This window comes from Lissotriton vulgaris, chromosome 1_1 (genome assembly GCF_964263255.1).
Source record: "Lissotriton vulgaris chromosome 1_1, aLisVul1.2, whole genome shotgun sequence".
Taxonomy (NCBI): Eukaryota; Metazoa; Chordata; class Amphibia; order Caudata; family Salamandridae; genus Lissotriton; species Lissotriton vulgaris.
In genome coordinates this window covers 950,169,027-950,181,436 of record NC_141685.1, presented here as the reverse complement: position 1 = coordinate 950,181,436, position 12,410 = coordinate 950,169,027, and the positions used below count along the sequence as shown (strand labels likewise).

At 43.6% G+C, this 12,410-nt stretch overlaps 1 protein-coding gene across 2 annotated transcripts in view; it reads right to left on the bottom strand.

Annotated features, from left to right (window-relative positions):
* The window catches only part of ASIC1 (acid sensing ion channel subunit 1), a 547,380-nt gene that overhangs the window by 4,833 nt on the left and 530,137 nt on the right, over positions 1–12,410 (bottom strand). For both annotated transcript variants that reach the window (XM_086959338.1, XM_086959330.1), the window contains 2 exons: positions 9,096–9,175; positions 2,914–3,018 (listed from right to left, as the gene is read on the bottom strand). In XM_086959338.1, the coding sequence (XP_086815464.1) occupies positions 2,914–3,018; positions 9,096–9,175 (185 nt within the window). The remainder of the gene's footprint in view (positions 1–2,913; positions 3,019–9,095; positions 9,176–12,410) is intronic.

The following is a 12,410-nucleotide window of genomic DNA, read 5'->3' as shown; positions in this document are numbered from 1 at the left end:
AGTCTCTTCTAAAATCTGGTCCCGGTCTGATAGAGTCCCCATATGTTGTGCACACTAGAACTTCAGATGCTACTGCAGAGAGCACATATGCCATCTGGTGTGCTTCTCCAGCTCGTTGCAGGAGGCCAACAGACCCAGTTGTCTCAAAGTAGGCCTCACCAAAATAAAGAGTTGAGGGTTAAACGTCGGAATCATACCCCAAATGTCCTGGACTCTCCGCGTCGGAGGTTAGGGGTGAAACTGTACTGTGTCCAGAACAGCTCTGATGAAAGGGAACGTTTGGTTAGGAGTCTGCCTTCAACACCCAATCTTCGAGGTAGGGGAAGAATGGAATCCCCTAACCGTTAAGGTGAGCTGCAACCACCGTTATCACTTTTGTGAATACCAGAGGAGCATTGGTGAGGCTGAAAGAGAGCACACCAAACTGAAAATGCTTAGACCCTACTGTGAACCATAGGTAATGTCTGCGGTTCAGCAAGAGGGGGATATAAAATTAAGCGTCTTGCATGTATAAAGCAACCATCCAGTCTCCAGTGCTCAGGACAGACAGGACCAGGGAAGAGTGAGCATTTGGAATCTGTTCTAAATTAGAAAGGCGTTGACAGGTCCAAGATCCAGAATAGGACAAATATCTTCATCCTTTTTCTACACCAGAAAGTAGCAGAAGTAACAACCATACCCTTCTTCTGTTGTCAGAACCCTCTCGATGGCTCCTTTGTCCTTTGGCGAAAAGAGCCAGCACTTCCTTGTGCAACATGGACAGATGATTCTCCAACAAGTGTTGTACAGATGGAGGCACTGGTGGGGATGTCTCTAGAACTGAATGTGTCTACTATAATCTGGAACACCCACTTGTCCAAGGTGACCGCTTGACATGGTGGTAGAAAGAGCTATATCCTGCCTCCTCCCGGATGGATGTGCACCAGGGAGGGCACACTAAAGAGGTTTGATGGGTCCAATAGCGGGAGGGGTGGAGGATTATGCACAACAGTGCCCTTAATGTTGACCCAGCCTGTGGGAGGCTCTGCGTCAGGCATGAAGAGGATGGAGAGCCTGCTGGCCTTGTCGATATGGGTGGTACTGGAAAGGGTGAAATCTCCTACTGTAACCACATGAGGGACAAAAGGAGAAATGCTGGTGATGCGGGTCAGCAGCCAATCCCGATGAGCGGGCCATGACCCTACTGTCCTTGAAGTGCTCCAGCAGTGCATTTGCCTCGTCACCAACCAGGCCGGAGTCATCAAAGGACATGTCCAAAAGGCTTGATTAACCATCTCCAAAAATCTCAGTCTACCGCAGTTAAGCATGTCATCTGAGAGCCACTGTAGAACCCATTGCCCTGCCAATGGAGTCAGTGGTGGCCAATCCAAACCATATTGTGAATTTGTCTGCATCCCAGCCATCAGTGATGGCTCAGCTAAGCGTCGCTTAGGCTTTCTCAGGGACCACAGGGGGGCACTTGCACCAAAGAATACCACAACGTGTAAGAGCAGGGGCCCATAACACAAATAGTATTGACTGTCCGAAGCTGGTGGAGGAAAAGATATTGTTTTCCGAATGTATCCAGCCTCATGGACTCTCTGTCCGGTGTGACGGTGGCAAGGCCCCTGGATGGACTCTCACTGAGGAGGCTTGTACAACTAAACTCTCTGGAGTTGATGCTCTGTCAAGAATGTGAAGTCACCAGGAGCTGGGCGATGCAGCAGGTCATTTAACAGTTTACTAGAATCCTTAAACAGGACTTGGACCAGGCCTTCATTAGGACATCTGTAAGGGACTCATTACCAGGATGCATGGGTTCTCAGCTTGTGTGTCCTAGCTGAAGGACCTTCACCAATAAGTTCATTTTCACTTCCACCACTGGAAGCAGGAGGCCAATGGTGTCATCTGCCCATCTGATCACGATTGCAAAAGATGCACTCTCCTCTGTAGTAAACCAGGAGATGTAACTAAACCAGCTTCAAGAGAGTCGTCTAGCCCACTGTCATTGCCCAACTCCTCATACCAGTTCCCTTCAAGAAAACCCTGGGCAATATCATCGGCGGGGTCAAAGACCCTTTACTTTTTCTTGGAGCCATTGCCTGACCCAATGGACCACAAGCAGAGCAAGTGGGGATCAGTCATGAATATCTGTCTGTGGCATTCCCCACAAGGTTTGAAACCCATAGGTTTCTGAGGGGACACTATTCCTTGCACACTGCAAATTGTGAAAAAGAGCTCGACAAAAGTCGAAAAAACGTTGTCCAAAGAACGACTGAGGTAGTTCTCCAGGTCTCCAACTATAGGTGCGGAAAGCAAGGAACTAATGTCAGAGTGCCTGGGTGGCACCAATATAGGCACTGTGCACGTCACATCTGACATGGATGACGTCGACATGGAGCCTATGCACCATTTACGGGTGCAGAAGTACTACTCAAAATTTCTGAATCCAGTCTTACGCCTATGGAATATTCCAAGGTAAGGAATCTGCACGGAGAAGTCTCTTCCAGACCTGTACACCAGTCCAGAAAGTGTATGGAGAGAGTATGATGGGTGTCCATCCATGAATGTGGGATACAAAACTAAAGACTGCATGGTTCCAGATGTGTGCAAATGAAGACAAAAGAGTGTGTAAAATCCAAAGGCATGTAAGGACAACTAAGGAGAACGTCATATTCCTGAGTGTGCAAGAGGAGGCTAAAGAGCCTGCAACAGCAATGGGTGACAGAGGGGAGGCAAATTAATACATAGGTGTGCAAAAGATTTCTTAAGAGAGAGTTTATCCACACAATACAGTCTCTGCTTATGATCTAGGATAAGGGGCTACACTCTCCCTCATGGCTGCTATCTCCGCTAAGGGAAATGGGGTTGCCCAAGACTACACTTGTGGATCACCATGTGGATTTGTTTGGAGCACGTGCCGGATGACCTTACGTGGCGTTTCACATCATCCATGCTGAGAGTCACTCCCTGGTCATTGTTGTTACGTTTCTGGTCCTTTTGACACTTGGTTCTCCGGCACATCTTGTGTTTCAACACCTAAAGAGGGCACAAAAGAAAATGTTTAGGCCTTTGAGATGCCCTGGTGATTAACTCATCTGATGCAGAGCAACCCTCAGCGCCCTTGACAAACAGACCCTTGTTGTCTCTACACCACTGATCTGTCCTAGATTTGCATGGCAATAACAAATGGTTTCTACAGGATGTAAATGTGGCACGCAGGGTTTTGGACACTGTTAAGTATACATCCTGTGGAAAAGCAACAGATGTTCAACTTGTGAAATTAAATAGTGACTAAAGGCCCCAGATAACATTATATGCCATTGACCGTCGTACCTCTTGCTGAGCAGTGTCCATAGAGGATGACGTCTGGTGTGTAGGAAATTACCAGCTTTTGCATGGTGTACCCACAGATTTTGCCCTAACTGTTGTTGCTGGCTTTAGAACTCTGCGCACTTTACCCCTGGTAACCAGTAGAAAAAAATCTTGTACTCCGTCATTAAACATGGTTGCATTGGCATATTTAACTCACCTATATGTCCCAAGTAAATGGTACAATGTATGCCCAGTGCAAAAATAACAGTTGATGGACAGAATGCAGAACAATGTCATACATTCACCCCAGTACAGAGATCTGGGCCTAAATCCATCGTTTTTTTTGCACTGCACACCACCCCAGTTCAGACATGGCCATATGCATATCCCGGCTGAAGACGGCGGATAGCCAGAAACCGGTCCTAGGGTGCTTGTTTCCAATCCAGCGAAGACATGGCTTGGCAGTTCGGGCTGGACTGCTCCCATGAGGCACAGGATCAAGACTGATTTGCATATGGCCATGTCTGAACTGGGGTGGCTTGGTGAGCAAAATAACGATGGATTAAACCCAGATCTGTGACTGGGGGTGAATGTTTTGCCATTGTGCAACATTCCGTCCATCATCTTGTGTGTTTTGCTGTTCACCCTATGTGGGAAGGGTGTGCCCAGACGTCGGTCCCGTGCTCACTAAGCCACTGGAGTCGAGCTATCCTGGCTGAAGACGGCTGATAGCCAGAAACCGGTCCTAGGACGCTTGTTTCCGTTTCAGGGAAGATATGGCTTGGCAGTTCGGGCTGGACTGTTCCCATGAAGCACAGGGTCAAGACTGATTTTCATATGGCCATGTCTGACCTGGGGTGGCTTGGTGAGCAAAATAACAATGGATTAAACCCAGATCTGTGACTGGGGATGAATGTTTTGTGATTGAGCAACATTCCGTCCATCATCTTGTGTGTTTTACAATGTATGCCCAGACCTTTAAGAGAAATGTCACTAGTGGTCTGCAGCGCCTATTGTGCCATCCACTACAGTGGCAGTGCACACATGTCTTCAAGCCTACCACTGTAACCTGACTGTTGCTGTGTAAAAATGAAATTCAACCTGTCACAATAAACTCTTTTGACCGGTAAAAATATTTTATGTATTAATAAGTCACCCCTAAGTAGGCATTGCAGTCCACACGGTACAAGGCAGGGTGCATGGTATTTAATAGCAGGCCAAGTAGACATTCAACATGTACATGTCCTTACAGTGACTAGCACCCAAAAACTATTTTCACTGTGGCAGGCCTAGCTGTCCCGTGTAGAAGACCAGTATATAGATTGAAACCCTAATAGAGAATCAGATACAGATTAAAATGAGACCAGCTAGGAAAATAATTAAACAACAATTTTAATAGTTATTAAAATCCAAGTCAATGGTGAAGTCAGATTTTTAATAAATATTAAGGAAAAGTAAATGCCTGAAGTTATTGGAGGCTAATTTGCATTGGCTCTCTGGCTTCCCCCACTCTGTAATTAGCTCTCAATAGGTGTGGAATTCCCCCTCGAGCCAAACAATAGGTTGACCTGTATCTTGGGAATGGGGCCAGCTAGAAAATACATTTAACAGCTATTTTAATAGTTATTGAAATCCATTTTAATGGTGGAGTCGATTTTTGTAATAAATATCATGGAAATATAACTAAAAAAGTTACCTTTTCCTATCTGAAGTTTCTGGAGGCTAATTTGCACTGGCTGTGTAGCTTCTCCAAGTCCGTAATTAGCCTTGAATAGGTGTGAAATGCCCTAAGATGCAGACAATAGGCTGACCTGAATGGGCAAAGATGACTCTTCTGAATATGCAGGGTGGGGGATGTAGCCATCCTTTTAGACACTACAGTGGCAAATCCAGCTTGTGTGTCAAAACCTGCTTGGCCACTCCGTGGAGGCCACATATATTACTTTGAGCAGACTTGAAAGGGGAGAGTACTGGATTCAAAGACAACTCTTGGGGATCCAATGTCTGGTTGCTGAGTGGCTCTGCTTTTGTCCTATCAGTCACCTCTCTCTGGGTTTACATTTAACCCTAGGTACAAACTTGAAAGGGGAGAGAACAGGCTGCCAAGACAAATCTTGTGCATCCACTCTCTGGTTGCTGAAGGGCTCTGTCTTTATCCATCCAGCCTACTTGTCTCTGGGTTTATTGTGGTTATAGTACCTGCTCCAACTTATATTTTAGTGTTAGATGTGGGAGGGCACTAGGATTACCATAGCACATGCCACACACATAACCCCAGCCCCAAGAACCTAAGATTAGTGAGGGCCAAAGACTTTAGCCATTTTAAAAATGCCTAAAGAGGATAGGGTTAGCCCGAAAACATTTACACCACTAGTTAGAGAGTGCCAGGAGTCATTCCCACCCACTAGCTTGTGCCAGGCACAGATGTGTCCCCTTAGGACTTTCACTTCAGAACAGTTCCTGGGCCTGTGGAAGATCAGAAGTGGACTGGGTCTGCTGTCTGGGATTTGAGAGGAGCCCTGGAGGACTGGACCTGCTTCCTCTAGTATACAGGGCAAAGAAGTGGACTCTAAAGGTCATAAGGCTGACCTCTGTTCACGCTACAGGAATACATGCTACAAGGTGCCTTTTCCTGAAAGTACTTAGCTGACCAATTGCAACAGGAACCGGCCTGGACTCGGATTTTGGCCTCTGCCTGACAATTTATGAGTCTCTAAGTGTCTCTTCTGAGGTCCGTGGGGGGGGGGGGGGGGGAGGGGGGGATGGTTAGAAGTGTACTCCTGTGACCTAACAGACCAAGTCAGAAGGTGAAATCTTTGACCATGATGAACCTCACTGGTCTATCCGACCATGCTCCATCACAGTCAGCATCAAATTGCACCTAAGTCCTGGTTTACCGCGTCCATTGACTATGACTGGCAGCTTCTGCTTTTTTCAGCTATTTCTACTTAACATTTTAACATTTCATATCTTCAGTTCCCCTGGTGTCATTTTGTTTATGAATTTGTTTCGGATTTTTATTGTTTCGCATTTTGAATTTATTTATGTTTTAGTACTGCATAATTACTTTACACGGTAAACAGTCAAAATATCGAGTTTTTAATTTCGACCTACACTAATATCGAGTTGCTAATATCGATGGGACAGAATATCGATGTCCAGAATATCGATGGCCAGAATATCGACCCTAAGGTAAGTAATATCGAAATTACTAATATCGATAGCATATATATCGATGTAAGTAATTTCGATTTACTAATATGTGTTAGAAATATAAGTTAAGTATTTAAATTAATTGTTATAATATGTGTTTAATATGTTTTTATAATTTAAAAATATATAAGAGTAAATAATATGTTTTACTACCACAGCGGGTTGTGGGTTTATAGGGGAATAGGGTGGGAAGTAATTTATTTGTAATTAAATAATTATTTTTCAATTATTAATTTATTTTGCAATTAAATATTAATTGGCAATGATTTATTTTAATTGATTAATTGATTAATTAATTGATAATTTATGTATATTTTTAACTAAATTATGTTTTACTACCACAGCGGGTTGTGGGTTTATAGGGGAATACGGTGGGAAGTAATTTATTTGTAATTAAATAATTATTTTTCAATTATTAATTTATTTTGCAATTAAATATTAATTGGCAATGATTTATTTTAATTGATTAATTGATTAATTAATTGATAATTTATGTATATTTTTAACTAAATTATATGTTTTACTACTGGAGCGGGTTGTGGGTTTATAGGGGAATAGGGTGGGAAGTAATTTATTTGTAATATTAATTAATTTTGGGTAAAGGGGTATTTTTAGGGTTCAGGGTCAGTTTTCAGTTTTTGGGTAAAGGGGTATTTTTAGGGTTCAGGGTCAGTTTTCAGTTTTTGGGTAAAGGGGTATTTTTAGGGTTCAGGGTCAGTTTTCAGTTTTTGGGTAAAGGGGTATTTTTAGGGTTCAGGGTCAGTTTTCAGTTTTTGGGTAAAGGGGAATTTTTAGGGTTCAGGGTCAGTTTTCAGTTTTTGGGTAAAGGGGTATTTTTAGGGTTCAGGGTCAGTTTTCAGTTTTTGGGTAAAGGGGTATTTTTAGGGTTCAGGGTCAGTTTTCAGTTTTTGGGTAAAGGGGAATTTTTAGGGTTCAGGGTCAGTTTTCAGTTTTTGGGTAAAGGGGTATTTTTAGGGTTCAGGGTCAGTTTTCAGTTTTTGGGTAAAGGGGTATTTTTAGGGTTCAGGGTCAGTTTTCAGTTTTTGGGTAAAGGGGTATTTTTTGGGTTCAGGGTCAGTTTTCAGTTCTTTGGTAAAGGGGTATTTTTAGGGTTCAGGGTCAGTTTTCAGTTCTTTGGTAAAGGGGTATTTTTAGGGTTCAGGGTCAGTTTTCAGTTTATGGGTAAAGGGGTATTTTTAGGGTTCAGGGTCAGTTTTCAGTTTTTGGGTAAAGGGGTATTTTTAGGGTTCAGGGTCAGTTTTCAGTTTTTGGGTAAAGGGGTATTTTTAAGATTCAGGGTCAGTTTTCAGTTTTTGGGTAAAGGGGTATTTTTAGGGTTCAGGGTCAGTTTTCAGTTTTTGGGTAAAGGGGTATTTTTAGGGTTCAGGGTCAGTTTTCAGTTATTGGGTAAAGGGGTATTTTTAGGGTTCAGGGTCAGTTTTCAGTTTTTGGTTAAAGGGGTATTTTTAGGGTTCAGGGTCAGTTTTCAGTTTATGGGTAAAGGGGTATTTTTAGGGTTCAGGGTCAGTTTTAGGTTTTTGGGTAAAGGGGTATTTTTAGTGTTCAGGGTCAGTTTTCCCTACTGTTGCACCCACTGGAGTGGGAATAGTAATTATTGTTAAGTAATTATATATTATATATGATTCATTTTTTTTTATTTATTAAATATGTATTATTATTTTTTTTAACAATTATTACATATATTTAAATATGTTTAAGTAATTATTATGTATTATTTACAGTTTTTTTTATGTTATTTTAAATTTAAAAAAAATCGATATATTTAACAACGATATTTTTTACATCGATATTAAATTTTCGATATTTTGGTACTTACCATGTTGTACATAGGGCGTCGATATTTTTGCTATCGATATAATTACGCCGATATTTGTGTAGGTCGAAATTCTGTCTGTCGAAATTCTGTCATAGATCCACTTTACACATTGTCCCAAGTTAAGCCTGTCTGCTCCATGCCATTGCTACCAGAGGGTTGAGCTCAGGTTAATTTATTGACTTTGAGGGTTTACCCTCACAAGGCTGTGAATATTCCTTAAGGGAGGTACTCACCCCTGCCAAATAATAATCCAATTTCCTACAAGGCGTTTATGGTGTGCAATTCTGTTGAAGTAAACGGGGTGGAACCATTTTTTGCAAAGTAGGCAAGGCTTGAAGGGTGGCTGAGCAGATTGAAGTGAAAATTTAGCATTTAGCATGCTGCGAAGGTGAAAATAATTCCAAGGCAGGTGTTGAGATGTATAAACCAGGTCAAGAGGCCACTGGAATATACTCCCTAGATGTTCATTGGGTGTTCAATGCCCATAAGCATGCAACTAGACCCATTAGACATCATTTGTATCTAGTCATTGGAATTTCCAACTGCTTCCTTTCATTTGGACCACAATCTTTCCCTAGGATTCCTACCCAAGTGTCCCTCCCCACACCATCCAATTTTCCTTCTCAGATTTCATTCTAGATAATGATGCTCCCTTCTCTGTTTTCCCAACTCCTCCTAAGAGTAGTTGACATTTTTTCTTTTGAGGTTTAGCATCAATCCGTAATCCAGCGAAGTGCGCAGGTGATGTTACCTCATATATGTAGTCAAAAAGCTCCAGCACTGTCAGGATACTGGCTCCAATGAACAGCCCCATCTGGCCGCCGATGTCACCTGCAGAAGAAGAGAGGAACCGTTGTAACAGGGATGACTGAATCTTTTTACTTTAAACCAGGGGCAGCTCCTCTGTTGGCGTGGAGGAGTGTAGCCCCATTTAAATTTCCCCAAAAGCCGCTCAAGATCAAAAATAAAATTGTAATTCATTACCATTTTATTTTTCATTGTCTTGTCCTGAACAGAGCATCAAGACGGAGCGGGCCTGCTGAGTGACAGCAGGGAGGAGTGGTGGGCAGAGGGCTCTTTGCACTGTTTAAAAAGTGCATGTCCGTTTGGCCAGCTGTCTTGGGACGGCCAGCCAGACATGCACAATTTAAACCTCTCAGCCCAGCTGTCTAAAGACAGCTGGGCTTAGAGCAAGTTCAGGCCTCTAGTGCGCGGCGGAGTGCAGAGTGGGGCTGCTTCCTCCAATCAGGGTGCTGCTATCATGCTGCATGTGAGTAGCGCCAAAACTGGGCATGGGAGTTTAAAATGTCTGCCTCCCCGCAACTCCCTGTGCCTGCCCCTCCGTCGTAGATGCCAGTCGCCACTGCTTTAAACTGAGGCACCTTTTTCTTCTGTTTCTGTTCCCTCCAGTTCTCAATTTTATGTTTCCTAGTATATTTAACATTTCTTAACACTATGTACTTTTGAACAGTGAGAACAATTTTATTCCATGTAACTATAGGTAAGGGTGCAGTACCAGAATAATGTAGTCAGAATATCATCTGACATAAATATTGTGTCTTTAATATAATCTACAAAAATATTGCCCCATTGGAATTAATTACAGAAAAAGTACACCCAAAGGGATGTTTTGTAAATGATTTTTAGGAAGTTAGTGTTGGACAATATTTTTGTACATGATATTCTGACCTACAACTGCAAGTAAAAAGGTGACATTTGATCCTTGTGCAGAATCACTCGGCAATTTCCCTGGCTAAATTCTACTGAATTAAAGTAGAAAACAGGGAGATTAACTGTAAGCCCTGGCCAGTGTTACTTAAAGTCTGACTAGTGTGTGTTTGTGAACCAGAATTGTACTGGAAGGCGCTGCCACATAGGGAGCTTCAGGGCGCGTGCTCCAGTAGGGCGGTGGTCAGGTATTCCTATGGTAGCTCTGGACTGGAAAGAGTTAACACCTCTTTCCCTCTGGGACATTATAAATGGGAAAAACAGCCAATGCCACGACCGCCGAACAACGTGTTACCTTTGCAACGCGGGCGGAACAATGAATGCGTCTGAACCACGCATTCCATTTACAAAGCAAGTTGTTACAAAGACTTGGTTAGGTAAAGCAGCGTTGGACTTTAAAGTCCAACGCTTTCTCTACCATTGCGGGGACTGGAGTTGGAATGGTAAATTATTCCAAAGTCCATCATCCCTCTAGGGCAAGCCATTGTAACGACTTGCGTTGTAAATGGAATGCATGGTTCAGACGCATTCGTTGTTCCACCCGCGTCTTTGAGGAACACGTGCGTGGCAAAGGAAAGCGTGGTTGTGTCCTACAGCCTATAAATGGACACCTTACCTTACTCTGTCATGTTTTGGGGTATCAGGATTTCTAGGAGAGCTCAGCAGGCACTAGCTGTCCATAGTACACTGGTGCAGCGCCACCACCAGGGTCCCATTGTAGAGGATGACCAGATTTAGAAATCAAAAAGCCAACATAGACTATAGACAGAGAAGTACAGCTACAGTTCGGCGAGGAGTGCCAAGCACAGAATTACTTAACATGTCGAATCAAGGTAGAAAATGGATATAAAGAAAATCACAACTTTCTCACACAGTAGGAGGCCTGTCACAACACACGGCGCCACCGCGCGTCACACGATGTTGGAAATCCTCACCCGGTCACCCGGTGGGCAGTTGTTTCAGGTGGTGCCTCAAAGGTGGGCTAGAAACCCCTGCATATAGGGGGTTTCCAGCTCGTGTTTGGAACCTCTACACAGCTGATGATCATTATGGTCTGTGAAACCACCCCAGGAAATCGGTTGCAGAATGAATAGCTTTTATTTATTATTTATTTTGGAGGGGTCTGTGTGGGGGAGTAGAAGTGTCTTACAAGCAGTGCTTGGCACCAAGCCCTGCTCACTAAGGCCACGCCTCCTCCTCTTACACAAGGAACAATGTTTAGAATGTGACTGTTCTGCAGTAGGGATCACTTGTGTTACTTATATGGCATCATTATGAGTTCTACTAAACAGGTCTGTGTGGCTACACATGAAGTCTCATGTCCCCTTGGTATTTGTCGACTATTTCAAAACCACACCCCAGCATAGTTAAGTAAATTTTGCCGGGGCAGACCACGAAAAAATTGTCTCTCCCAAAAAATCCGGGAGGCCTGGTTACCCTACCTCTGCACCTTAATCACGGCTTCATTTTAATACTTATCTAGTCTGGATGGGAGCTTAACTGTTTTTTAGGTTTTGGCTGGCGATGCGCTTTGCGCATGCGCCAAAAAACCTCTTGAGTTGTGTGTGTGGGTCGGGTATACGCCCCCTCCTCCCATTGGCTAGCTCCATAAATGGAGGCTAGCCATTGGTAGAGGGCTCCGTCCGTCAATCTCGGACCAGATTCGGGGGCGTTCCCGAGATTTTTTGGCTTTTGGCTACTTCAGCCGAAAGCCTGTTCTCGGGAACGCCCCCGAATCTGGTCCGGCATTGAGCAGGCACCCGCCTTCCTGTGACCCGTTCCCGCCCCCCTACCGCTGCTCTCCGTGTCTAGTTGCTAATTAAGTACAGCGTCTCACATGCGTATAGAAACAGAACCGGTCAGTGGCACAACACAGTCCCATATCTGTACACAAGTATACTTTCTCGAAGAGCGTGTGGAAGAGATAACATTAAAATGAGTCAGTGAAACAAGGCAATAGAGAAACTACCTTACGTTTGAGAAAAGTTGAGGTAGCAATAAAAATAGCCGGCAGCCATTAAATTATGTCAGAAAGCGGATATAAACGGGGTTGGAGTTTGCAGCCAACAGTCATTGTTTTCTTAACTTTAAATTGCACACATTCCGAAGTTATTGAATATCCTTATTTATAGATGGATAAGTGAAAGAAAATGGGGTTTCCAAACCAGTAGCAGCACTGCCATCTAGTGGCGAGGACCACTTATGAAGAAAAAGTGAAGTCCTTTATAAACCTCAACCTCGGTGTTGTGTTGTATTTCAAGATAGCGCTTCCATCCCGCTGCGGGGCGCTGAAGCACTTGTCCACGTGGATAGCACGCTGCACCACTTAGGGTGCGCA